Raw genomic sequence first — 24,798 nt, 5'->3', positions numbered from 1 at the left:
CTCCGCTCACCAGCGTTGAACCGAAGCCATGGCGGCAGGGGATCCAGCTGTGCTCCAGGCACCGTCTTGGAAGCAAAGAAACAAGCCCCTGGTGAAGCGCATGGCGACTCCAGGGAAGGCAGTGATCCCACCAGGTGCCGCGAAGACGTTAGATCCACACGGTGTGAGACCTGGTAGCGTTGAGACGGAAAGAATCATCACCGTCTTGGATGAGACAATTGCCAAGCTGGAGATGAGCCGTTTGATCCCACATATTATCGACTCTCTGGACGGGTTTGCTGATATGCTGGGACCTGAGATCACAAATGTCCTGGTCGAGCACCAAAAGCTTTCAAACGAAGTGGAGCACCTGCTTGCGAGCTCTGAAGAAGGGGACACCAGGAGAGCTGAGGAACAACGGGGCCGTCTCTGCTTGCTGGAGCAACGTCTGAAACGTTCTGTTAGAAATGTCCTGAGACACTTACTGACCAACCCTTTGCTTTGCCAGGCTCTGCGCCGTGAAGACTGGGCGAGAAAAGGGTTTATCAAAGCCTTTAGGGAGTTCAGGAACTTCATGGTTGAGAGACTCCTGACTAGTCCAATGGAGGAGGAAAAAAAGACTCACTTGATGGAAAACATCTCCCCCTGGGTTAAGGAAAACACTGAAGCAATCACAGCTTTACAGGCAGAATTGGCAGCAGCAATCCGGACTCGAGAGGAGCAGGTATGATATTGTGGGAATATGTTTTCCAACAAAGCGTTACTGAAGCAAAACTTTGGTACGCTAAAACCCGGTCCTTTTCTTGCAGTTCCTGAAGAGGAAGCTCCAGAAATTATTTCTAAACCAGATCCTAAATGTAAAGATACTATTTTCATTGTGAAATATGCTCATTGCGTGCTTGATTTTATTATTATTATTTTTTTTAATCCTTGAATTTGGCATGTTTGGAACCTGTTCTTATCAGCCAAGTTGACTGACACGAGTCACTGAGTTTAAAAGGGAGCTGCAGGACAGGCACAAATTGCTGTGGTAGTGTTTTGGCAGGGGTACAATGCCAGCTGCCAGCGCGAGACTTCATTAGCTGCTGCTGAAATGATGAAAAGTCATTCCAGGGAGAGATTGCACGGATTGAAATCCATTTTTACTATCTGCTCTGCCTTCACTCTTGCTTAAAACCAACATTTCTGTGACTTCCAGCTCTGTAATACCAGCTGCCTTAGAGCATTTGTGATTAATATGCGATTACACCAATTCTTTGTTTTTTCAGTGAAGGCAACTGAGGTGCCGATAAGGAAACGGGCATTTCCCAGGCTCCTTCTGTGAGTCCGTGGGCTGCGGCAGCATCCAAGCCCCTGAACTCCTGAGAAGCCATCCTTTGTTTTGTCCGTATGCTTTTCTTTCTCCTTCCTGCAAGAGGGGCCGGAGGGGAAGGTTTTGTCTTGTGCTCGCCGCGCTGAATGGTGCTAACGGAGACAAGGGCCTGCTTTCCCCATTCCCTCCGCTCCTTGGAGAGTTGTGAATCGAGACGCTTGGGATTTTTCTGGGCAGTTTGGCAGCTTGTCCAGGGCATCACGAACAAACGCGTTTCCCTAGTCCCAGCGGAGGATTTCTCTCGCAGGCAGCACACTGAGCCGCGTCCCCCCAGACAGTCCCCCTGAGCCTAATCCAAAGCTCGAGGGAGCCCCGGGGCTCGCTCCAGTGGCTCTGGTTTTGGCTCTTCTTTGGCAGCGCCAGGGTGTCTCAGTATGGTTTGTTCGTTCTCTTCCCTTTATCCCCAGGCTCCCAGAGGAGCGGTGGGGGAAGATTTCAAAGCACCCCGTGTAAATCTAACTCTGTTCCCTCGGCCAGCAGTGGCAGATCCCGGTTGCTACCAGATCAGCAGGGCGTCTTCTTGGATCTCCCCCACCTTTGCGAGGGTGTCTTACTTCTCCTGGCCACTTTTCGCCTGACTGGCATTACTCGATGGTATTTCTTTCTCTTGTTTTCTGGGTCTAGATTCGCCGGAAAGACAACGTGATCAAAGACCTCGAAACCAGCATGCAAGACCTGGCCAAAGACCACAAGGCTGGCATCCAGCGGATCAAGCGGGAAGGAGAAAAGCGGCAAAAAGAGGTGCTGCAAGCCTCCCAGGCCAGGTGCGCCAGGCTACAGCAGGACGCTCAGCAGCTGGAAGCACAACTCAGTGCACTCGTGCTGGAGCACCAAGCGTCAGAGCTGGCTCTCAGAAAGGTAAATGGGAGGAGAGCTCTGTGACAGGAGATTGAAACCCGTTTGTAGCGCCGTCAGGTCTGGCTGCTGCAAGTCATCTACTCGGTTCCCGCTAGTTCCTGGCAGGATGCACGTGGTGTTGGCCGGGAGGATACCTGCTCTGTCCTCATGCTCTGCTGACTCCAGTGGAAAGCAACCCTGCAGCGGCAGCAGGGAAGCAGCCTGCTCACAGGTCCTCCTCCTGCCTGCTGACCTAGCTCTGGAAACACCTTGATACAGCGCCGCGACACTGCGTGCCAGGGAGGTTGTGGGCTAGTCAGAGGGCAGAGCTGCAAGGCTACGGCGGGACAGGCAAGGCCTATGTCGAGAAACAGGGGATTTGGCGTAGGGTAAGCAGAGCAAAGGTGCTACCGGCTTTACCTAACCCATCATCTTGTAGAGCTGGTTGTAGTACTCCCAGTGGAGCGCAGCTGGTCTTGGGAGCTAAGCGGTTCCTGCTCTGTCTGGCCCAAGCCGAGGGGCCAGGCTGGGTTGAATGAGGGGGAAATGTGATTTATCACAGCGCCGAGCAGATACAGGAGGAGGAAACAGGAGCAGCAGGCAGGCGCAGGCCCCAGTATCGTCAGCTCTGCCCTGAGCAGAGCATGCTGGTGACACAGGGCGCAGAGAACCTAGAAGGGGAAAAATACCATTCTCCCCCCACCCCCCCCCGCTTTTGCTCCCACTTGCTGTCTACGCCAGACACGCCCTGGCCTCCCAGGGGCAGGACAGCGCACGCGGGTGGTGGGGCAGCTTTCAGTCTCGCCTTGCACGATGTGGAGCGAAGTGGCAGCGGGGCTGGGCACTGCCGAAGCGTCCAATGCAAGTTAGAGCCACAGTACGGAATCCCACAGCACCCACTTACACCTCCTTCATGGAGTGGCTTTGTCAGGCAGTTTCTCCGGAGGCTGCAGGCCCCTGCAGTGCTGGTTGATGAGTGGCTCGGCCCATTCCAGTGCTCAGGCACACCGATTGCTGACCGCAGAGGTCTCCTTTCCCCCTCCTTAGCACCTGCCCTAGCCCTGGGAGGCCCAAGATTGTGCTTGTGGTCTAAATAGCTGAGGTGTGACCTCATGATGACCTGGGAGCCCTTGGGACATCCTCCTGGGTCAGTGTCATACAGGAAATCCTGTGGCACTTGTGATGGGCTTTAGCTGACCTTTCTCTTGATGATTCCACAGAGCTGAGAAAGCAGCTTGAGGTAAACTGCCCGAACCTGGTTATACTGCAGGATGGCCGCTGTGAAACTGTTCTGCAGCTCGAAAGATCTCTTCTTTCTAAAAGGCACCAGCTTTCGAGTGCCTCTGTCCTGCTTTCATGTTCCTGTCCCAGTGAACTGCTGTTCTCTCTTGCTTCGGTTTTAGGGTGGTTGCCCCAGTTTGTCGATGACTTGCCACATTCCATCAGACACGTTCATTTCCTACTGCAGGATGCACCTTTCCGATGTGTTTCAAGCCCCCAGCTCCATGCTGTCAAGCAAATAAGGCCCTTGTGGCCTCAGGGAATGTGCCATGAGAATCGCCAACCCAGGGCGAACGAATTATGTGGCAGCTGAGGGAAGTTTGCCACAAGGAGGAGATGTTATACCCCAATACAATGATGCTGGGGCTCAACGCTGTTTTCTAACTCGGCTACTTTTCACCAGGCTTCAGGTGCCTGCAAGGAACCTATCTCGTTTTGTGTTTCAGAGGATCTGCAAACTGGAGAAGGAAATTGTGAACTGGATCCAGATATATGACGAAGACATGGGAGAAAAACAGGTATCATCCGCTTGAAAGTGCTTTGCTCTCGTGTGAGGTGATGTGTTCAGGTAGATTCCTGTCCAAATGGACAGGTGGCTTTTACCCAGGAGGCCGTGGAAAGGAAAAGGGCAGCTCTCCACCCAGAAGAAGGACAGGCTTTAGGTCTCTTTGTCCCGCCTATGTCGAGGAGTTCTCGGCTGCTTTGACTTTAGAAAAAGTTACATCCACTGCTAAATCCCCCAGTATCTGGGGGCAAATGGGTTGCCACGTCCTGTCAGACATGCCCACCTGATGGTAGGGAACAGGTTTTTCAGTTTTGCTTCAGTCCTCAATCTTATTAGCCCTGGTGTCCAAATCATGCTCCTGTTGTTTCTGCTGCCCCCCTTGAGAGAGGTGCCAAGTGCTGAGAAACCAAACAGCCTGCATACCGCTGCCTTGGCACCCAACTGAACCACGACAGGCTGGGAACCTCATCAGCACCCCCCAGCCTTGCCTCTGAGAAGGGCTTAGTCGCTGTCCTGCTCTTGCCCCGTTGATGGAGATGGCCAAAAGCTGCTGGATTACTAACAAAGCAAAACGTAGGGAGGGGCCTAGGAGCTGGCTGCCAGTTGTGAGAAATGCCCCCGCCTTGTCAGGTGTTTAACAACGTGCTTATTTTGGTTTCCTGCCCGCTGGGTGGCACCACGTCGTGGCAGGTTTGGGGCAGAACTTGCTAAGGCAGACACACGTCCACGCTGCTGGTTCCCCTAATCTTCCACCCCTCCGCGTGGCTTCCTCAAAGGCGTTAGGAAAGGCATCGCCTGCTGCCGAGCAGCTGCTGGAAGCGCAGTAACACCATTAAAACTACCCGTCCTTGGCCTTTTCCAGGCCGACGCGGTCTGGCTCTTGTCACGCTCTCAGCTGTGGGTAGCGTATTAGCTGGGCTTCAGTGCCGCTCGTCCGAGCGGCTTCTCAGCAAAGCTCTCAGCTCAGGCTCAGCCCCACCCCGACTGCAGCGATGTCCTTTGGCCCAGAGCACCTGCAGGAGCATCTCTGACCTGCGCGTGTGCTCCCTGGTGAGAGTTCCCAGCGGAGGGTGGGTGCTGTTGGCAACACAGGGAGAATGATGAGAGGATTTTTCAGAGCAGCATGGAGGTACTAGGACCCGGCATTTAATGAAATTCCCTGGGTACTGGGCACATGCCTCCTTTTCTGACTCCCTTTGGAGAGGCTCGGCTCAGCTCCCAGTCGTGGTTCTGCTCAGCTTCGGGATGGGTTTAAGAGCCCTTACCCAGGGATGTACAGGGAGGAGCTGCTGAATGCCCTCAACATTGCTGTACCTGGTGTCTGCTGTCTTGCCAGGCCAAGTATGAGGAGGTTCACGCTGCCTACGCCAAGGAGAAGGCCCAGCTGTCCCTGCTGATGGAGAAACGGGCTATGCTTCTCCAGGAGTATTCCCAGATTCAGGAGAAGAAGGCTTTGAAGGAGATGACCACCAGGACCCTTGCTGCCATCCGCATCCAGGCCATCTGGAGAGGCTACTTGGTCCGGTCCCTCCTCAAGGCAGAAAGGAAGAAGAAGGAGGGCAAGAAGGGCAAGGAGGGCAAGGAGGGCAAGGAGGGCAAGGAGGGCAAGGAAGGCAAGAAGGGCAAGAAGGGCAAGGAGGGCAAGGAAGGCAAGAAGGGCAAGGAGGGCAAGGAGGGCAAGGAAGGCAAGAAGGGCAAGGAGGGCAAGGAGGGCAAGGAGGGCAAGGAAGGCAAGAAGGGCAAGGAGGGCAAGGAGGGCAAGGAGGGCAAGAAGGGCAAGGAGGGCAAGGAGGGCAAGGAAGGCAAGAAGGGCAAGGAGAGCAAGAAGGGCAAGGAAGGCAAGGAGGGCAAGGAAGGCAAGAAGGGCAAGGAAGGCAAGGAGGGCAAGGAAGGCAAGAAGGGCAAGGAGGGCAAGGAGGGCAAGGAGGGCAAGGAAGGCAAGGAGGGCAAGGAGAGCAAGAAGGGCAAGGAAGGCAAGGAGGGCAAGGAAGGCAAGAAGGGCAAGGAGGGCAAGGAGGGCAAGGAGGGCAAGGAAGGCAAGAAGGCCAAGAAATAAAGCACAAAATCTATGCTTCTCCTCCTGGCAAAGCTGCTGATTCTGCTGGGACTGAGCTCTTCCAGACAAAAGCATTAGATTTGAGAGAGCATTTGCATTAGTGCCTCCAGGGCTGGGGCTGCCTCTCCTAGCTGGAGGATATGGAAGCAGTGGCGTGAAGACATGTCACACCATTTTAGGTTTGGCTTTGCTACCTCTGCGAGGAGGAGGACGTCTCCTGCTGAAGGGACTGGGCCAGGAGCGCAGGTTCCTGGCTTGTCTCCTTGCCTGTGGGTCAGGGCCCCACTCTGCTCTTACTGAAGATGGCAGTCAGATCGTTCCTGGGGGCAGGCTGAGGCCCTTCATCTGACAGGGCTTCTGCTTGTGTGGATTGGAGAGACCACGTCCGTTTCTACAGGAGGGAGCTGCAGGACCGTTGCTGACCAGTGAGAGAAGGGACACGGGTCCTGGCTGGGCACCGCCCGCGGCAGTTTGCAGTTTTTGGCAGGGGCCATCTGTGGGACAGCATGTGGGACAGCCCAGCTTGTGCCTTGCTCCTGATAGGATTATGAGAGTGCCTTTACAAAAATATAGCAGCAGTGACCCAGGCTGGTACAAGATACCACAGACCTAAGCGATGAACAGATAAGGAGGAGAGTGTTTTTGCAAGTACACGGCACTGTTTATCCAGAGGAGCCGTGTGTTTATGAAGTAATCAGCAGGCCTCGTAAAACAAAAGGTGCCGTATATCTCAGCAATTAGTGAATCTCAACCGAAACCAAGGACCCGACTACAAACCTCTGTTGGGTAAGACAACTTGCAAGAGAAAAATCATTCAAAAAAAAAAATTTCCTGGAAAGTTTGAAGGGAAGTTTGAACTTTTCCACTTTAGGAAACAGTGCGCAGGCTTAATAGACTTATTAATATTATCTTCTCCGCCCAGGAGGTGCACGATGACATGCTAATGAAACACACGGTGCGTGATGCAAAGGGGGGTACGCGTTAAGGGGTAAAAATGTAGCCTCTGTAGTAGGCGGATCGGGAAGTCTGTGCCTTCCTAGTACCTCAGCCCACGGGGAACGGGAGAGGGTCCTCTGCGGCCGGGAAATTAGGACCAAAAGGGGGCTGCGACCCCAGCAACTTGGAGAGACCCCACGGGATCTGCCCGGCGGACTCTCCCTTTATTCGAATAAAGTTTCTTTTACAGGACTGCTCTGTCTCCTTTGTGAACACGGAGCGCTGGTGCCAGGATATTCCGCACGCTCCCAATCCCACGAGTCGCTCCCTCAGCCAAGCAGCAGCCTGCGCCCTGTTTAATGCAGAGCCCTGTTTTGACAGCGTGCTCTCCTTGGATTGTCCAGCGCCTGACGCCCCAAGAGCTCGCTGCAGCCTTTCCCTTTCACAGGGGCGCAAGCCAAGTGTTTTTACTCCCTTGGTCTCCTATTTTCAGCGGCTCTGTAGCAACTTCATACCACAGAGCTGCTCACTAGGACTGAAATTGGGCGCAGATACAGTCACAGACAGAGTGCTGTGTCTTATTTGTTTAATTTTCGTGGGAAACTAGGCTGTTCCATGTTACCGTAAAGGCCCGGGCACCTCCTCTCACATATCCTTTGCATTTAACGATGCTGGGAGCGAGCAGCACTTTGGATCCAGACTCCCAGTGACATTTCTTCGCTCACTGACTTCAGTGGCCCTTCCTCACAGCCTCTCTTTGCAGGAGAGGGCAGTGAAGCTGGCTGCAAAGCCCAAGTGCCACCAGGCTCCAGTCCTCGTCTGCCCCTCTACCTCTGTTCAGAAATGGGTCCCTGTAGCAAAAGGGCCGAGATGCTTTTTACCATCTAACGTACGCCAAAGCGGAGAGGGGGCATTTTGCTGAGGACAAAGAGTGACTGGAGATGTTCGAGGGCTGAGCTCGCTGTGAGGGGGAGATCTCACAGCAGCGCCCCAAGCAGCAAACACCAGGACCTGACAGATTTGCCCTTTACCAAGCTCTTTGTTTGGTTAAAAGTCCGAGGGTCGGTGTGACACGTCTGTGCTCAATATACATCACAGGATTTTTGCCCTCCTATGCCCAATCCACTGCAGGGGCCTATGCCAAGCGGGCTGGAATCCCTAAGGAATCACAGGGACGGGAGAGGCAGGATCAGATGAGGCCCCCCTCTCTCCTTAGACGTGGCTGGAGGAGGATTGTTCCCTCGTTTGCGGCCACAAGAGAGGCCAGGATCTGCGGAGACTTTTGGGTGTTGGCACCCAGGTGGGTAGTTTGGGGGTGTATTTGCATCAGCAGGGATGCTCTTCAGTTTACAAACACCCACAGCCCTTCAGTTCTTGGCAAAAGGTCTGGGCATGCTTTTCGATTAGAGGAGGTTGGGGTTTGTCAGGGGCTGCTGGACGCTGCTTTTGAGGCTTCCCTGTCTCAGAGTTTGTCCAAGAACTCCAGATGTTGCCTCCAGATGTCAAGCCCTATCTGGAGAGGCGTTCAGCTGGGTGGCAGACTGAGAACACCTTCCGATGGGACGACACCAGCATTTGGAGCGCAAAGTGCTCCCGGCCTCTTTCCAGCGGCCTCGGTGTCCGCTAGCGCCAAAGGTGCTGGTGCTCCTGGCATGGTGCTCTCAGGGGCACCTCTTTAGAATGGGAGGAAATGGCCAACTTCAGGGGGGCGCAAGAAACCCTCTGCGGAGCCGGGGCTGGAGTTCGCCCGCTTCTTTCTTTCCCCGCCCGGCGGGGCTGCCCCGAGCGAGCAGGCAGGGGTGCCCGTGCAGGTGACGGGCGAGCCGTAACGCGATCAGGGGGGATCAGAGCAGATTAGAGAGATCAGGGAAAGGCGATCCCCTGGGGCTGGGAGGGCGGGGGCGCGAAAGGAAAGGGCCTCGTACACCTGGGGACGCCTGGAAGGGCTCGTAAAAAGCAGCACCGCGGGCTGGCGGGGGGGGAGCAGGTGAGGGGGAGCAGGGCTTCTCCTCATGGCTGGCGCTCGGTCACCCCTGCTGCCCGGCTGCAAAGAAGGGGTCGGTGCAGCGAAGCTCCAATACGCCCCCCCGGCCCGGCCCGGCCCGGCCCGGCCCGGCCCGTGTCGTGGGGCCGCGAAATGGCGGCGGGGGTCAAAATGGCGGGGGAGGGGGGCGCGGGCTCTTCCCGCCCCGCCGCCTGGGGGCGTCCGCGCCGCGCTGCCGCCTCACGTGCCTCCCCTCCCCCTCCCTCCCCCCCCCCCCCCCCGCCTGCGTCAGGTGGGCTACAACTACCCCCAAAGCCAGAATCGTAAGCCTACCAACAGCAGGAGACCCACTTCTTGCCTAAAATCGATGTGCTTTTGTAACCTGGTTGTGCTGCCTTGGTGTTTTTACTGGGCAGGAGACCAGAGGTTAAAAACATTTCCAGTCACCGTGCGTGGAAACGCGAGCGCTGCGGCGGCGGTGGGCGAGGGGAGAGGATGGATGGCCTGGGATGGTGTGCTGGGGGAGGCAGGGGGCTGTTCCTGGGGGAAGGCAGGCAGTTCCAGCACTTGGCGGTGGCTCCAAAGGCTCGCCTGCCTTGCTTTGCTGTCTGACGTGGTGGTTTTCATACAGACGGGCTGTCGGTTCAGTGAGGAGGGGATCGGGCACACGGACCAGCGGCTCTGAGGGTCGATCCGAAGTGATGTCGTGTTAGTAGGTTCTCTTGATTTTTTTGTATCAGCTGAGTGGTCAAAATAGAAACCTATGGCTTGTAGGATTTTGGTGCTTTTCTCCTTTAGGAAGGATCACGTTTCTTCTGGTCGCTTGGAAGACAAGTGCTCTGTCACCTTCAGTATTGTGGAACGTACGTTGGCTGTATTTCAGAACGTGGAACCGATCCCTGATATTAAAGATGGTGAGAGCTGTATAAAATAATACGGCTTTAAAGTACCAAACCCTGTGAGCGAGGACTTCTCTGTAAAAGCTATGCAAAAGCTGTTATTCCTGCTGACACAAAGTTCGTCTTCTGCTTTCCTCTCTGCCACAGCTGCTGACATGTAGCCTGAAGCAGATCCCTGAGCTTCATCTCACTGTCAGGTGTAAATATAAACTCCATCTCTCTTTGAAAGAGAGACCTGGAGCCTGGGGTGGGACCCCAGCGAGTAAAAGGTCGGAAGCTCAATGGTGCGTTTATCTACTTAGAGTTGTTTAAAACTCCTCCAAAACTCAAGCCAAACGAACGTGCTCCATGACCAACAACCCCCATGAGAATGTAGTTCCCTGTCGGTAATTCAGCTAATTTACTTGTCATCCTTTTCTGGTGTGCTTACGCTCTTCAACTCCACGCCAGATCTGGACCAGCAGGGCTAGGTGGCTTGAAAAGGTTGTTGAAGTTTAGCGCTCCGCTCGTAACCGTGTCAGAATATCTTTTTTTCTGTATTGGTGCCCAGTCTGTCATGAACAAACAAGTGGTTTTTTTCAGCAATTTAGATTGGAATAACTGGGTTTATTTTAAGACAATTTGACCTGTTTTAGTCTGAAACGACAAACAAGAACACCGAAGGAAATTATTCAGAGCAGCATGTGAAGGAGTTGAAGCTGCATTACTTGGTGAAGCTTTCAGCCAGTGCTGACCTGCAGCAGCTGCTTGGGAAAAGTGATGCTGAAGGTTTTTGTGCCTTTTTTTCATTGTTGGGCTGGATGAGAACGGAGTTAATTTGGTTGTGAGCCAGGAGTACAGAAATACGGTCTAGAACACGTGGTAAAGTTTCTCTTAAATGGAAAAAAGCCTCCGTGATACTCCTCAAGAGCAACGCTCTTAAAAAGCAGCCGTGCCAACCCATTGAGTGTCAGCTGAGCTGGCTCATTGCAGAGCGTACCTGTGACACAACCTGGGCTAAACTGGCATTTTTACGTCACGAGGACTTGTCGCTAACTGGCAGGAGCAAGGAAGCTCCAGGTATGGGGCTGTGCGCTGTCCCTGACCTCTTCTATGCGAGCAGGCCGCTGGGCAGCATGCGGACAGCTGCTTGTTTGACTGCTTTGCAGAGAAGTTAAGACATAACTTGTATGAAGGTCTCTTGCTGTTCTACGAGCCACGTGTCGTACTTTCTGCTGGGTCTTTGTGCTCATCCCAGCTCTGAAGGTGCATGCCCGAATGTTCTGTCTCTGCCCTTGCTGCTAAAGGCTTTGCAGGTTAAGTCATGCCCTTGCCGGTGAATTGCTGCGCTCGCCTTGTCTCTGTGGCTTTTGACACCTTTCTAGCTTTAGCCTGGAAGGTGGCTGCCCTGATGCACAACCTGGATGATTTGGCTGTTGACTGTTCAGGACTCGCTTGGTAGAAAGTTCATTTTGCTAAAATCGTCTTAATTGGCAAAACTGCACCGTGAGGCCCAAGCGGCCTCCTTGTGGGTATTGGTTTAGTTCCAGGTTGCGGCTTTTCGTTCCGTTGGAATTTCCTGCTGTTTGCTGTTTAGCTTACTTTAAAAACCAGCCTGTCACGTTGCTTGGTGGTGACTCCTGGTAGGTTTTTTGTCTGTGGAGCTGGGCTCTCAAAAGTCTTGCGCGGCCTCTCGGGAGCTCCCGTTGCAAGGGTGTGTGGGCGGGCGGGCGCGGTGCCACCCGGCAGGAGCAGCTCGGTGGGGTTTTCTTGGGCAGCCAGGTGCAACGCCTGTTTGCCGCCGGCTGGCATTCGGACATAGGGGCAACTTGTAGCAGCTTCTGACGGAAGCCACCCCTGTAACTGCCCTGCTACCAAAACCTTGCCACGCAAAGGTGTTGCAGATGGCAGCTGTGATTCTTCCTGAGCAGGCGTGAAGGTGTCCTGTGAAGTGCGGTGTGGGAGGCTAGTACCTAGGCTGGGCTGTAGCCAGAGGAGCACGAAGCTGGCGAGCGCGGAGAGCAGGTCTCTGACCATGCGGAAGCAGCGGGGATATCTCCGCATCAAAAAACCTCCGGGCACCTTATCGCACCGCTGAAGTTTTCCTGCGGCCCAGGACACCAAACCACCGCTGGAAGTCTGCTCTGAGCAGCCGGGACGTTGGCTCCGAGCGGTAACTGCCCCTTCCCTGCGCGGGAGCGCGGGGCGAGCGCCGCCCGCCTGCGGCGGCCCGGAACGGCCCCACCCCCCTTGGGTTGCCTAGCAACCGGAGGACTCGGGCGGGTGGGCCGGGTGGGCCGGGGCCAGTGGCGAGCGGGGCCCGGCCGGAGTCGGAGCGAGCTGCAGGGACTGGAGGCAGCCCGGGACCGGCATCCCCCGAGAGCCGACCCCCGAGATACCCGCGAGCCCCGGGATTGCCCCTGGGCCGCCGCGTCCCTTGTGTAAGAGCAGCCGTGTCCTTGCTAGAGCTCAAAGCGCTCCGCTCACCAGCGTTGAACCGAAGCCATGGCGGCAGGGGATCCAGCTGTGCTCCAGGCACCGTCTTGGAAGCAAAGAAACAAGCCCCTGGTGAAGCGCATGGCGACTCCAGGGAAGGCAGTGATCCCACCAGGTGCCGCGAAGACGTTAGATCCACACGGTGTGAGACCTGGTAGCGTTGAGACGGAAAGAATCATCACCGTCTTGGATGAGACAATTGCCAAGCTGGAGATGAGCCGTTTGATCCCACATATTATCGACTCTCTGGACGGGTTTGCTGATATGCTGGGACCTGAGATCACAAACGTCCTGGTCGAGCACCAAAAGCTTTCAAACGAAGTGGAGCACCTGCTTGCGAGCTCTGAAGAAGGGGACACCAGGAGAGCTGAGGAACAACGGGGCCGTCTCTGCTTGCTGGAGCAACGTCTGAAACGTTCTGTTAGAAATGTCCTGAGACACTTACTGACCAACCCTTTGCTTTGCCAGGCTCTGCGCCGTGAAGACTGGGCGAGAAAAGGGTTTATCAAAGCCTTTAGGGAGTTCAGGAACTTCATGGTTGAGAGACTCCTGACTAGTCCAATGGAGGAGGAAAAAAAGACTCACTTGATGGAAAACATCTCCCCCTGGGTTAAGGAAAACACTGAAGCAATCACAGCTTTACAGGCAGAATTGGCAGCAGCAATCCGGACTCGAGAGGAGCAGGTATGATATTGTGGGAATATGTTTTCCAACAAAGCGTTACTGAAGCAAAACTTTGGTACGCTAAAACCCGGTCCTTTTCTTGCAGTTCCTGAAGAGGAAGCTCCAGAAATTATTTCTAAACCAGATCCTAAATGTAAAGATACTATTTTCATTGTGAAATATGCTCATTGCGTGCTTGATTTTATTATTATTATTTTTTTTAATCCTTGAATTTGGCATGTTTGGAACCTGTTCTTATCAGCCAAGTTGACTGACACGAGTCACTGAGTTTAAAAGGGAGCTGCAGGACAGGCACAAATTGCTGTGGTAGTGTTTTGGCAGGGGTACAATGCCAGCTGCCAGCGCGAGACTTCATTAGCTGCTGCTGAAATGATGAAAAGTCATTCCAGGGAGAGATTGCACGGATTGAAATCCATTTTTACTATCTGCTCTGCCTTCACTCTTGCTTAAAACCAACATTTCTGTGACTTCCAGCTCTGTAATACCAGCTGCCTTAGAGCATTTGTGATTAATATGCGATTACACCAATTCTTTGTTTTTTCAGTGAAGGCAACTGAGGTGCCGATAAGGAAACGGGCATTTCCCAGGCTCCTTCTGTGAGTCCGTGGGCTGCGGCAGCATCCAAGCCCCTGAACTCCTGAGAAGCCATCCTTTGTTTTGTCCGTATGCTTTTCTTTCTCCTTCCTGCAAGAGGGGCCGGAGGGGAAGGTTTTGTCTTGTGCTCGCCGCGCTGAATGGTGCTAACGGAGACAAGGGCCTGCTTTCCCCATTCCCTCCGCTCCTTGGAGAGCTGTGAATCGAGACGCTTGAGATTTTTCTGGGCAGTTTGGCAGCTTGTCCAGGGCACCACGAACAAACGCGTTTCCCTAGTCCCAGCGGAGGATTTCTCTCGCAGGCAGCACACTGAGCCGCGTCCCCCCAGACAGTCCCCCTGAGCCTAATCCAAAGCTCGAGGGAGCCCCGGGGCTCGCTCCAGTGGCTCTGGTTTTGGCTCTTCTTTGGCAGCGCCAGGGTGTCTCAGTATGGTTTGTTCGTTCTCTTCCCTTTATCCCCAGGCTCCCAGAGGAGCGGTGGGGGAAGATTTCAAAGCACCCCGTGTAAATCTAACTCTGTTCCCTCGGCCAGCAGTGGCAGATCCCGGTTGCTACCAGATCAGCAGGGCGTCTTCTTGGATCTCCCCCACCTTTGCGAGGGTGTCTTACTTCTCCTGGCCACTTTTCGCCTGACTGGCATTACTCGATGGTATTTCTTTCTCTTGTTTTCTGGGTCTAGATTCGCCGGAAAGACAACGTGATCAAAGACCTCGAAACCAGCATGCAAGACCTGGCCAAAGACCACAAGGCTGGCATCCGGCGGATCAAGCGGGAAGCAGAAAAGCGGCAAAAAGAGGTGCTGCAAGCCTCCCAGGCCAGGTGCGCCAGGCTACAGCAGGACGCTCAGCAGCTGGAAGCACAACTCAGTGCACTCGTGCTGGAGCACCAAGCGTCAGAGCTGGCTCTCAGAAAGGTAAATGGGAGGAGAGCTCTGTGACAGGAGATTGAAACCCGTTTGTAGCGCCGTCAGGTCTGGCTGCTGCAAGTCATCTACTCGGTTCCCGCTAGTTCCTGGCAGGATGCACGTGGTGTTGGCCGGGAGGATACCTGCTCTGTCCTCATGCTCTGCTGACTCCAGTGGAAAGCAACCCTGCAGCGGCAGCAGGGAAGCAGCCTGCTCACAGGTCCTCCTCCTGCCTGCTGACCTAGCTCTGGAAACACCTTGATACAGCGCCGCGACACTGCGTGCCAGGGAGGTTGTGGGCTAGTCAGAGGGCAGAGCTGCAAGGCTACGGCGGGACAGGCAAGGCCTATGTCGAGAAACAGGGGATTTGGCGTAGGGTAAGCAGAGCAAAGGTGCTACCGGCTTTACCTAACCCATCATCTTGTAGAGCTGGTTGTAGTACTCCCAGTGGAGCGCAGCTGGTCTTGGGAGCTAAGTGGTTCCTGCTCTGTCTGGCCCAAGCCGAGGGGCCAGGCTGGGTTGAATGAGGGGGAAATGTGATTTATCACAGCGCCGAGCAGATACAGGAGGAGGAAACAGGAGCAGCAGGCAGGCGCAGGCCCCAGTATCGTCAGCTCTGCCCTGAGCAGAGCATGCTGGTGACACAGGGCGCAGAGAACCTAGAAGGGGAAAAATATCATTCTCCCCCCACCCCCCCGCTTTTGCTCCCACTTGCTGTCTACGCCAGACACGCCCTGGCCTCCCAGGGGCAGGACAGCGCACGTGGGTGGTGGGGCAGCTTTCAGTCTCGCCTTGCACGATGTGGAGCGAAGTGGCAGCGGGGCTGGGCACTGCCGAAGCGTCCAATGCAAGCTAGAGCCACAGTACGGAATCCCACAGCACCCACTTACACCTCCTTAATGGAGTGGCTTTGTCAGGCAGTTTCTCCGGAGGCTGCAGGCCCCTGCAGTGCTGGTTGATGAGTGGCTCGGCCCATTCCAGTGCTCAGGCACACCGATTGCTGACCGCAGAGGTCTCCTTTCCCCCTCCTTAGCACCTGCCCTAGCCCTGGGAGGCCCAAGATTGTGCTTGTGGTCTAAATAGCTGAGGTGTGACCTCATGATGACCTGGGAGCCCTTGGGACATCCTCCTGGGTCAGTGTCATACAGGAAATCCTGTGGCACTTGTGATGGGCTTTAGCTGACCTTTCTCTTGATGATTCCACAGAGCTGAGAAAGCAGCTTGAGGTAAACTGCCCGAACCTGGTTATACTGCAGGATGGCCGCTGTGAAACTGTTCTGCAGCTCGAAAGATCTCTTCTTTCTAAAAGGCACCAGCTTTCGAGTACTTTCTGTCCTGCTTTCATGTTCCTGTCCCAGTGAACTGCTGTTCTCTCTTGCTTCGGTTTTAGGGTGGTTGCCCCAGTTTGTCGATGACTTGCCACATTCCATCAGACACGTTCATTTCCTACTGCAGGATGCACCTTTCCGATGTGTTTCAAGCCCCCAGCTCCATGCTGTCAAGCAAATAAGGCCCTTGTGGCCTCAGGGAATGTGCCATGAGAATCGCCAACCCAGGGCGAACGAATTATGTGGCAGCTGAGGGAAGTTTGCCACAAGGAGGAGATGTTATACCCCAATACAATGATGCTGGGGCTCAACGCTGTTTTCTAACTCGGCTACTTTTCACCAGGCTTCAGGTGCCTGCAAGGAACCTATCTCGTTTTGTGTTTCAGAGGATCTGCAAACTGGAGAAGGAAATTGTGAACTGGATCCAGATATATGACGAAGACATGGGAGAAAAACAGGTATCATCCGCTTGAAAGTGCTTTGCTCTCGTGTGAGGTGATGTGTTCAGGTAGATTCCTGTCCAAATGGACAGGTGGCTTTTACCCAGGAGGCCGTGGAAAGGAAAAGGGCAGCTCTCCACCCAGAAGAAGGACAGGCTTTAGGTCTCTTTGTCCCGCCTATGTCGAGGAGTTCTCGGCTGCTTTGACTTTAGAAAAAGTTACATCCACTGCTAAATCCCCCAGTATCTGGGGGCAAATGGGTTGCCACGTCCTGTCAGACATGCCCACCTGATGGTAGGGAACAGGTTTTTCAGTTTTGCTTCAGTCCTCAATCTTATTAGCCCTGGTGTCCAAATCATGCTCCTGTTGTTTCTGCTGCCCCCCTTGAGAGAGGTGCCAAGTGCTGAGAAACCAAACAGCCTGCATACCGCTGCCTTGGCACCCAACTGAACCACGACAGGCTGGGAACCTCATCAGCACCCCCCAGCCTTGCCTCTGAGAAGGGCTTAGTCGCTGTCCTGCTCTTGCCCCGTTGATGGAGATGGCCAAAAGCTGCTGGATTACTAACAAAGCAAAACGTAGGGAGGGGCCTAGAAGCTGGCTGCCAGTTGTGAGAAATGCCCCCGCCTTGTCAGGTGTTTAACAACGTGCTTATTTTGGTTTCCTGCCCGCTGGGTGGCACCACGTCGTGGCAGGTTTGGGGCAGAACTTGCTAAGGCAGACACACGTCCACGCTGCTGGTTCCCCTAATCTTCCACCCCTCCGCGTGGCTTCCTCAAAGGCGTTAGGAAAGGCATCGCCTGCTGCCGAGCAGCTGCTGGAAGCGCAGTAACACCATTAAAACTACCCGTCCTCGGCCTTTTCCAGGCCGACGCGGTCTGGCTCTTGTCACGCTCTCAGCCGTGGGTAGCGTATTAGCTGGGCTTCAGTGCCGCTCGTCCGAGCGGCTTCTCAGCAAAGCTCTCAGCTCAGGCTCAGCCCCACCCCGACTGCAGCGATGTCCTTTGGCCCAGAGCACCTGCAGGAGCATCTCTGACCTGCGCGTGTGCTCCCTGGTGAGAGTTCCCAGCGGAGGGTGGGTGCTGTTGGCAACACAGGGAGAATGATGAGAGGATTTTTCAGAGCAGCATGGAGGTACTAGGACCCGGCATTTAATGAAATTCCCTGGGTACTGGGCACATGCCTCCTTTTCTGACTCCCTTTGGAGAGGCTCGGCTCAGCTCCCAGTCGTGGTTCTGCTCGGCTTCGGGATGGGTTTAAGAGCCCTTACCTAGGGATGTACAGGGAGGAGCTGCTGAATGCCCTCAACATTGCTGTACCTGGTGTCTGCTGTCTTGCCAGGCCAAGTATGAGGAGGTTCACGCTGCCTACGCCAAGGAGAAGGCCCAGCTGTCCCTGCTGATGGAGAAACGGGCTATGCTTCTCCAGGAGTATTCCCAGATTCAGGAGAAGAAGGCTTTGAAGGAGATGACCACCAGGACCCTTGCTGCCATCCGCATCCAGGCCATCTGGAGAGGCTACTTGGTCCGGTCCCTCCTCAAGGCAGAAAGGAAGAAGAAGGAGGGCAAGAAGGGCAAGGAGGGCAAGGAGGGCAAGGAAGGCAAGAAGGGCAAGGAGGGCAAGGAGGGCAAGGAAGGCAAGAAGGTCAAGGAGGGCAAGGAGGGCAAGGAGGGCAAGGAGAGCAAGAAGGGCAAGGAAGGCAAGGAAGGCAAGGAGGGCAAGGAGGGCAAGAAGGGCAAGGAGGGCATGGAGGGCAAGGAAGGCAAGGAGGGCAAGGAAGGCAAGAAGGGCAAGGAGGGCAAGGAGGGCAAGGAGGGCAAGGAGAGCAAGGAGGGCAAGGAAGGCAAGGAGGGCAAGGAAGGCAAGAAGGGCAAGGAGGGCAAGGAGGGCAAGGAGGGCAAGGAGGGCAAGGAAGGCAAGAAGGGCAAGAAGGCCAAGAAATAAAGCACAAAATCTATGCTTCTCCTCCTGGCAAAGCTGCTGATTCTGCTGGGACTGAGCTCTTCCAGACAAAAGCATTAGATTTGAGAGAGCATTTGCATTAGTGCCTCCAGGGCTGGGGCTGCCTCTCCTAGCTGGAGGATATGGAAGCAGTGGCGTGAAGACATGTCACACCATTTTAGGTTTGGCTTTGCTACCTCTGCGAGGAGGAGGACGTCTCCTGCTGAAGGGACTGGGCCAGGAGCGCAGGTTCCTGGCTTGTCTCCTTGCCTGTGGGTCAGGGCCCCACTCTGCTCTTACTGAAGATGGCAGTCAGATCGTTCCTGGGGGCAGGCTGAGGCCCTTCATCTGACAGGGCTTCTGCTTGTGTGGATTGGAGAGACCACGTCCGTTTCTACAGGAGGGAGCTGCAGGACCGTTGCTGACCAGTGAGAGAAGGGACACGGGTCCTGGCTGGGCACCGCCCGCGGCCGTTTGCAGTTTTTGGCAGGGGCCATCTGTGGGACAGCATGTGGGACAGCCCAGCTTGTGCCTTGCTCCTGATAGGATTATGAGAGTGCCTTTACAAAAATATAGCAGCAGTGACCCAGGCTGGTACAAGACACCACAGACCTAAGCGATGAACAGATAAGGAGGAGAGTGTTTTTGCAAGTACACGGCACTGTTTATCCAGAGGAGCCGTGTGTTTATGAAGTAATCAGCAGGCCTCGTAAAACAAAAGGTGCCGTATATCTCAGCAATTAGTGAATCTCAACCGAAACCAAGGACCCGACTACAAACCTCTGCTGGGTAAGACAACTTGCAAGAGAAAAATCATTCAAAAAAAAAAATTTCCTGGAAAGTTTGAAGGGAAGTTTGAACTTTTCCACTTTAGGAAACAGTGCGCAGGCTTAATAGACTTATTAATATTATCTTCTCTGCCCAGGAGGTGCACGATGACATGCTAATGAAACACACGGTGCGTGATGCAAAGGGGGGTACGCGTTAAGGGGTAAAAATGTAGCCTCTGTAGTAGGCGGATCGGGAAGTCTGTGCCTTCCTAGTACCTCAGCCCACGGGGAACGGGAGAGGGTCCTCTGCGGCCGGGAAATTAGGACCAAAAGGGGGCTGCGACCCCAGCAACTTGGAGAGACCCCACGGGATCTGCCCGGCGGACTCTCCCTTTATTCGAATAAAGTTTCTTTTACAGGACTGCTCTGTCTCCTTTGTGAACACGGAGCGCTGGTGCCAGGATATTCCGCACGCTCCCAATCCCACGAGTCGCTCCCTCAGCCAAGCAGCAGCCTGCGCCCTGTTTAATGCAGAGCCCTGTTTTGACAGCGTGCTCTCCTTGGATTGTCCAGCGCCTGACGCCCCAAGAGCTCGCTGCAGCCTTTCCCTTTCACAGGGGCGCAAGCCAAGTGTTTTTACTCCCTTGGTCTCCTATTTTCAGCGGCTCTGTAGCAACTTCATACCACAGAGCTGCTCACTAGGACTGAAATTGGGCGCAGATACGGTCACAGACAGAGTGCTGTGTCTTATTTGTTTAATTTTCGTGGGAAACTAGGCTGTTCCATGTTACCGTAAAGGCCCGGGCACCTCCTCTCACATATCCTTTGCATTTAACGATGCTGGGAGCGAGCAGCACTTTGGATCCAGACTCCCAGTGACATTTCTTCGCTCACTGACTTCAGTGGCCCTTCCTCACAGCCTCTCTTTGCAGGAGAGGGCAGTGAAGCTGGCTGCAAAGCCCAAGTGCCACCAGGCTCCAGTCCTCGTCTGCCCCTCTACCTCTGTTCAGAAATGGGTCCCTGTAGCAAAAGGGCTGAGATGCTTTTTACCATCTAACGTACGCCAAAGCGGAGAGGGGGCATTTTGCTGAGGACAAAGAGTGACTGGAGATGTTCGAGGGCTGAGCTCGCTGTGAGGGGGAGATCCCACAGCAGCGCCCCAAGCAGCAAACACAAGGACCTGACAGATTTGCCCTTTACCAAACTCTTTGTTTGGTTAAAAGTCCGAGGGTCGGTGTGACACGTCTGTGCTCAATATACATCACAGGACTTTTGCCCTCCTATGCCCAATCCACTGCAGGGGCCTATGCCAAGCGGGCTGGAATCCCTAAGGAATCACAAGGACGGGAGAGGCAGGATCAGATGAGGCCCCCCTCTCTCCTTAGACGTGGCTGGAGGAGGATTGTTCCCTCGTTTGCGGCCACAAGAGAGGCCAGGATCTGCGGAGACTTTTGGGTGTTGGCACCCAGGTGGGTAGTTTGGGGGTGTATTTGCATCAGCAGGGATGCTCTTCAGTTTACAAACACCCACAGCCCTTCAGTTCTTGGCAAAAGGTCTGGGCATGCTTTTCGATTAGAGGAGGTTGGGGTTTGTCAGGGGCTGCTGGACGCTGCTTTGGAGGCTTCCCTGTCTCAGAGTTTGTCCAAGAACTCCAGATGTTGCCTCCAGATGTCAAGCCCTATCTGGAGAGGCGTTCAGCTGGGTGGCAGACTGAGAACACCTTCCGATGGGACGACACCAGCATTTGGAGCGCAAAGTGCTCCCGGCCTCTTTCCAGCGGCCTCGGTGTCCGCTAGCGCCAAAGGTGCTGGTGCTCCTGGCGTGGTGCTCTCAGGGGCACCTCTTTAGAATGGGAGGAAATGGCCAACTTCAGGGGGGCGCAAGAAACCCTCTGCGGAGCCGGGGCTGGAGTTCGCCCGCTTCTTTCTTTCCCCGCCCGGCGGGGCTGCCCCGAGCGAGCAGGCAGGGGTGCCCGTGCAGGTGACGGGCGAGCCGTAACGCGATCAGGGGGGATCAGAGCAGATTAGAGAGATCAGGGAAAGGCGATCCCCTGGGGCTGGGAGGGCGGGGGCGCGAAAGGAAAGGGCCTCGTACACCTGGGGACGCCTGGAAGGGCTCGTAAAAAGCAGCACCGCGGGCTGGCGGGGGGGAGCAGGTGAGGGGGAGCAGGGCTTCTCCTCATGGCTGGCGCTCGGTCACCCCTGCTGCCCGGCTGCAAAGAAGGGGTCGGTGCAGCGAAGCTCCAATACGCCCCCCCGGCCCGGCCCGGCCCGGCCCGGCCCGGCCCGGCCCGTGTCGTGGGGCCGCGAAATGGCGGCGGGGGTCAAAATGGCGGGGGAGGGGGGCGCGGGCTCTTCCCGCCCCGCCGCCAGGGGGCGTCCGCGCCGCGCTGCCGCCTCACGTGCCTCTCCTCTCCTCCCCCTCCCTCCCCGCCTGCGTCACGTGGGCGCGGCGCCGCCCCCGCGCCGGTGCCCGGCGGAGCGGAGCGGGGCGGCGGGAGCGGAGCCATCGGGCCGGGCCGCGCCGCGCCGCGGGGTCTATGGGGAAGGCGGCCGCGCTGTGCGGCGGCGGCAACAGCACCCGCGGGCTGGTGTCTCTCCTCAGCGCCGTCCCCTGCTTGGCTTGCCAGGAGCTGCCGGCCATGAGCGCGGAGCCGGGGGGCCGGGGCGGCGGGGGACCGGCGGGGGGGCCGCCCGCTGCCCCGGGCTCCGACACCTACAAGGGCTGGCTCTTCAAGTGGACCAACTACCTGAAGGGCTACCAGCGCCGTTGGTTCGTCCTCAGCAACGGGCTCCTCAGCTACTACAGGTACCGGAGACGGCGGGGGGGGGCTGGAACGGGCCGGTACCGGTGGCCGCTCGGCCCGGTCCGAGCCTGCTGTGGCAGGTGCGGGGCGCGGTGCCCTCCGGCCGCCCGCGCTGGGTGGCCGGTTCCGGGTGGCCGGTTCCGCCCCGCCAGGCCTGGGCAGGTGCCTCCGGTGGCGGGAGACGAGCGGCGGGGAGCGCCCCGCGGGCTCTGCGCTTTTGCAGGACGAAAATCTCTTCGTTTTACTGACTTCGGATTTGCTTTTTTTTATTATTATTTATTTTAAAGATTTTCCTCTCTTAAAGCAAAACTCGGGGTTTGATCTTTCAGTGCTGCGGCGAGGAGCCGGAGGGGGCCGGGTGCGGGTCCCCGGGGCCGGAGCGATCGGCCGCCCCGCGGTCTCCCATCCCTCCGCCTCCTGCTGCAGCAGCTACAGCTGCTACAACTACCCCCAAAGCCAGAATCGTAAGCCTACCAACAGCAGGAGACCCACTTCTTGCCTAAAATCGATGTGCTTTTGTAACCTGGTTGTGCTGCCTTGGTGTTTTTACTGGGCAGGAGACCAGAGGTTAAAAACATTTCCAGTCACCGTGCGTGGAAACGCGAGCGCTGCGGCGGCGGTGGGCGAGGGGAGAGGATGGATGGCCTGGGATGGTGTGCTGGGGGAGGCAGGGGGCTGTTCCTGGGGGAAGGCAGGCAGTTCCAGCACTTGGCGGTGGCTCCAAAGGCTCGCCTGCCTTGCTTTGCTGTCTGACGTGGTGGTTTTCATACAGACGGGCTGTCGGTTCAGTGAGGAGGGGATCGGGCACACGGACCAGCGGCTCTGAGGGTCGATCCGAAGTGATGTCGTGTTAGTAGGTTCTCTTGATTTTTTTGTATCAGTTGAGTGGTCAAAATAGAAACCTATGGCTTGTAGGATTTTGGTGCTTTTCTCCTTTAGGAAGGATCACGTTTCTTCTGGTCGCTTGGAAGACAAGTGCTCTGTCACCTTCAGTATTGTGGAACGTACGTTGGCTGTATTTCAGAACGTGGAACCGATCCCTGATATTAAAGATGGTGAGAGCTGTATAAAATAATACGGCTTTAAAGTACCAAACCCTGTGAGCGAGGACTTCTCTGTAAAAGCTATGCAAAAGCTGTTATTCCTGCTGACACAAAGTTCGTCTTCTGCTTTCCTCTCTGCCACAGCTGCTGACATGTAGCCTGAAGCAGATCCCTGAGCTTCATCTCACTGTCAGGTGTAAATATAAACTCCATCTCTCTTTGAAAGAGAGATCTGGAGCCTGGGGTGGGACCCCAGCGAGTAAAAGGTCGGAAGCTCAATGGTGCGTTTATCTACTTAGAGTTGTTTAAAACTCCTCCAAAACTCAAGCCAAACGAACGTGCTCCATGACCAACAACCCCCATGAGAATGTAGTTCCCTGTCGGTAATTCAGCTAATTTACTTGTCATCCTTTTCTGGTGTGCTTACGCTCTTCAACTCCACGCCAGATCTGGACCAGCAGGGCTAGGTGGCTTGAAAAGGTTGTTGAAGTTTAGCGCTCCGCTCGTAACCGTGTCAGAATATCTTTTTTTCTGTATTGGTGCCCAGTCTGTCATGAACAAACAAGTGGTTTTCTTCAGCAATTTAGATTGGAATGACTGGGTTTATTTTAAGACAATTTGACCTGTTTTAGTCTGAAACGACAAACAAGAACACCGAAGGAAATTATTCAGAGCAGCATGTGAAGGAGTTGAAGCTGCATTACTTGGTGAAGCTTTCAGCCAGTGCTGACCTGCAGCAGCTGCTTGGGAAAAGTGATGCTGAAGGTTTTTGTGCCTTTTTTTCATTGTTGGGCTGGATGAGAACGGAGTTAATTTGGTTGTGAGCCAGGAGTACAGAAATACGGTCTAGAACACGTGGTAAAGTTTCTCTTAAATGGAAAAAAGCCTCCGTGATACTCCTCAAGAGCAACGCTCTTAAAAAGCAGCCGTGCCAACCCATGGAGTGTCAGCTGAGCTGGCTCATTGCAGAGCGTACCTGTGACACAACCTGGGCTAAACTGGCATTTTTACGTCACGAGGACTTGTCGCTAACTGGCAGGAGCAAGGAAGCTCCAGGTATGGGGCTGTGCGCTGTCCCTGACCTCTTCTATGCGAGCAGGCCGCTGGGCAGCATGCGGACAGCGGCTTGTTTGACTGCTTTGCAGAGAAGTTAAGACATAACTTGTATGAAGGTCTCTTGCTGTTCTACGAGCCACGTGTCGTACTTTCTGCTGGGTCTTTGTGCTCATCCCAGCTCTGAAGGTGCATGCCCGAATGTTCTGTCTCTGCCCTTGCTGCTAAAGGCTTTGCCGGTTAAGTCATGCCCTTGCCGGTGAATTGCTGCGCTCGCCTCGTCTCTGTGGCTTTTGACACCTTTCTAGCTTGAGTCTGGAAGGTGGCTGCCCTGATGCACAACCTGGATGATTTGGCTGTTGACTGTTCAGGACTCGCTTGGTAGAAAGTTCATTTTGCTAAAATCGTCTTCATTGGCAAAACTGCACCGTGAGGCCCAAGCGGCCTCCTTGTGGGTATTGGTTTAGTTCCAGGTTGCGGCTTTTCGTTCCGTGGGAATTTCCTGCTGTTTGCTGTTTAGCTTACTTTAAAAACCAGCCTGTCACGTTGCTTGGTGGTGACTCCTGGTAGGTTTTTTGTCTGTGGAGCTGGGCTCTCAAAAGTCTTGCGCGGCCTCTCGGGAGCTCCCGTTGCAAGGGTGTGTGGGCGGGCGGGCGCGGTGCCACCCGGCAGGAGCAGCTCGGTGGGGTTTTCTTGGGCAGCCAGGTGCAACGCCTGTTTCCCGCCCGGTTGGTTTCACAAGGACGGTTTGCTTAATTAAAGCTTCTAATTAGAATATTCTTTCCAAGTTGAGTATTGAAAGCCTCCTGTATCTTTGCTAAATCTATGAAGACATCAAGTCTTACTGCCAGCGAAGCTTCCCAGCAGGTTGTCTGCTTTAGCTTCGTATTCCCTACTCTGGACCTGTGGAAA

The 24,798-nt window shown here is 55.1% G+C and overlaps 3 protein-coding genes across 5 annotated transcripts in view; all 3 read left to right on the top strand.

Annotated features, from left to right (window-relative positions):
* The first annotated feature begins 28 nt into the window (after positions 1 to 28).
* On the top strand, positions 29 to 12,273 carry LOC147414268 (dynein regulatory complex subunit 10-like). Its single transcript, XM_086474414.1, has 8 exons — positions 29 to 703; positions 1,976 to 2,209; positions 3,916 to 3,987; positions 5,311 to 5,641; positions 8,433 to 8,548; positions 8,646 to 8,791; positions 9,749 to 9,864; positions 12,092 to 12,273. Exons 1-8 carry the CDS (start codon positions 29 to 31, stop codon positions 12,271 to 12,273), a joined length of 1,872 nt encoding a protein of 623 aa, XP_086330540.1.
* A 60-nt stretch (positions 12,274 to 12,333) lies between these two features.
* DRC10 (dynein regulatory complex subunit 10) lies at positions 12,334 to 20,780 on the top strand. Its single transcript, XM_086474413.1, has 5 exons — positions 12,334 to 13,008; positions 14,281 to 14,514; positions 16,220 to 16,291; positions 17,615 to 17,945; positions 20,620 to 20,780. Exons 1-5 carry the CDS (start codon positions 12,334 to 12,336, stop codon positions 20,778 to 20,780), a joined length of 1,473 nt encoding a protein of 490 aa, XP_086330539.1.
* Positions 20,781 to 21,523: 743 nt separating this feature from the next.
* LOC147414267 (oxysterol-binding protein 2-like) overlaps positions 21,524 to 24,798 on the top strand; it is a 120,145-nt gene continuing 116,870 nt past the window's right edge. For all 3 annotated transcript variants that reach the window (XM_086473939.1, XM_086473936.1, XM_086473938.1), the window contains exon 1: positions 21,524 to 21,792. In XM_086473939.1, the coding sequence (XP_086330065.1) occupies positions 21,524 to 21,792 (269 nt within the window). The remainder of the gene's footprint in view (positions 21,793 to 24,798) is intronic.

This window comes from Leptosomus discolor, chromosome 16 (genome assembly GCF_034619465.1).
Source record: "Leptosomus discolor isolate bLepDis1 chromosome 16, bLepDis1.hap2, whole genome shotgun sequence".
In the NCBI taxonomy this organism is placed as follows: Eukaryota; Metazoa; Chordata; class Aves; order Leptosomiformes; family Leptosomidae; genus Leptosomus; species Leptosomus discolor.
The sequence above is the reverse complement of the archived record's forward strand: the minus strand, read 5'-3'. Positions and strand labels throughout refer to the sequence as shown.

Bases quoted from the DNA above. Each gene is read 5' to 3' on its own strand.
- LOC147414268 (XM_086474414.1), top strand. From the start codon at position 29: ATGGCGGCAGGGGATCCAGCTGTGCTCCAGGCACCGTCTTGGAAGCAA. The intron at 2,210-3,915 runs GTAAATGGGAGG...TTTGTGTTTCAG, and splicing joins CAGAGCTGGCTCTCAGAAAG to AGGATCTGCAAACTGGAGAA. The intron at 8,792-9,748 runs GTAACGCGATCA...TTTCTCCTTTAG, and splicing joins GTGCAGGTGACGGGCGAGCC to GAAGGATCACGTTTCTTCTG.
- DRC10 (XM_086474413.1), top strand. From the start codon at position 12,334: ATGGCGGCAGGGGATCCAGCTGTGCTCCAGGCACCGTCTTGGAAGCAA. The intron at 14,515-16,219 runs GTAAATGGGAGG...TTTGTGTTTCAG, and splicing joins CAGAGCTGGCTCTCAGAAAG to AGGATCTGCAAACTGGAGAA. The intron at 17,946-20,619 runs GCAAGGAGAGCA...TCCCTGTCTCAG, and splicing joins GGGCAAGGAGGGCAAGGAGG to AGTTTGTCCAAGAACTCCAG.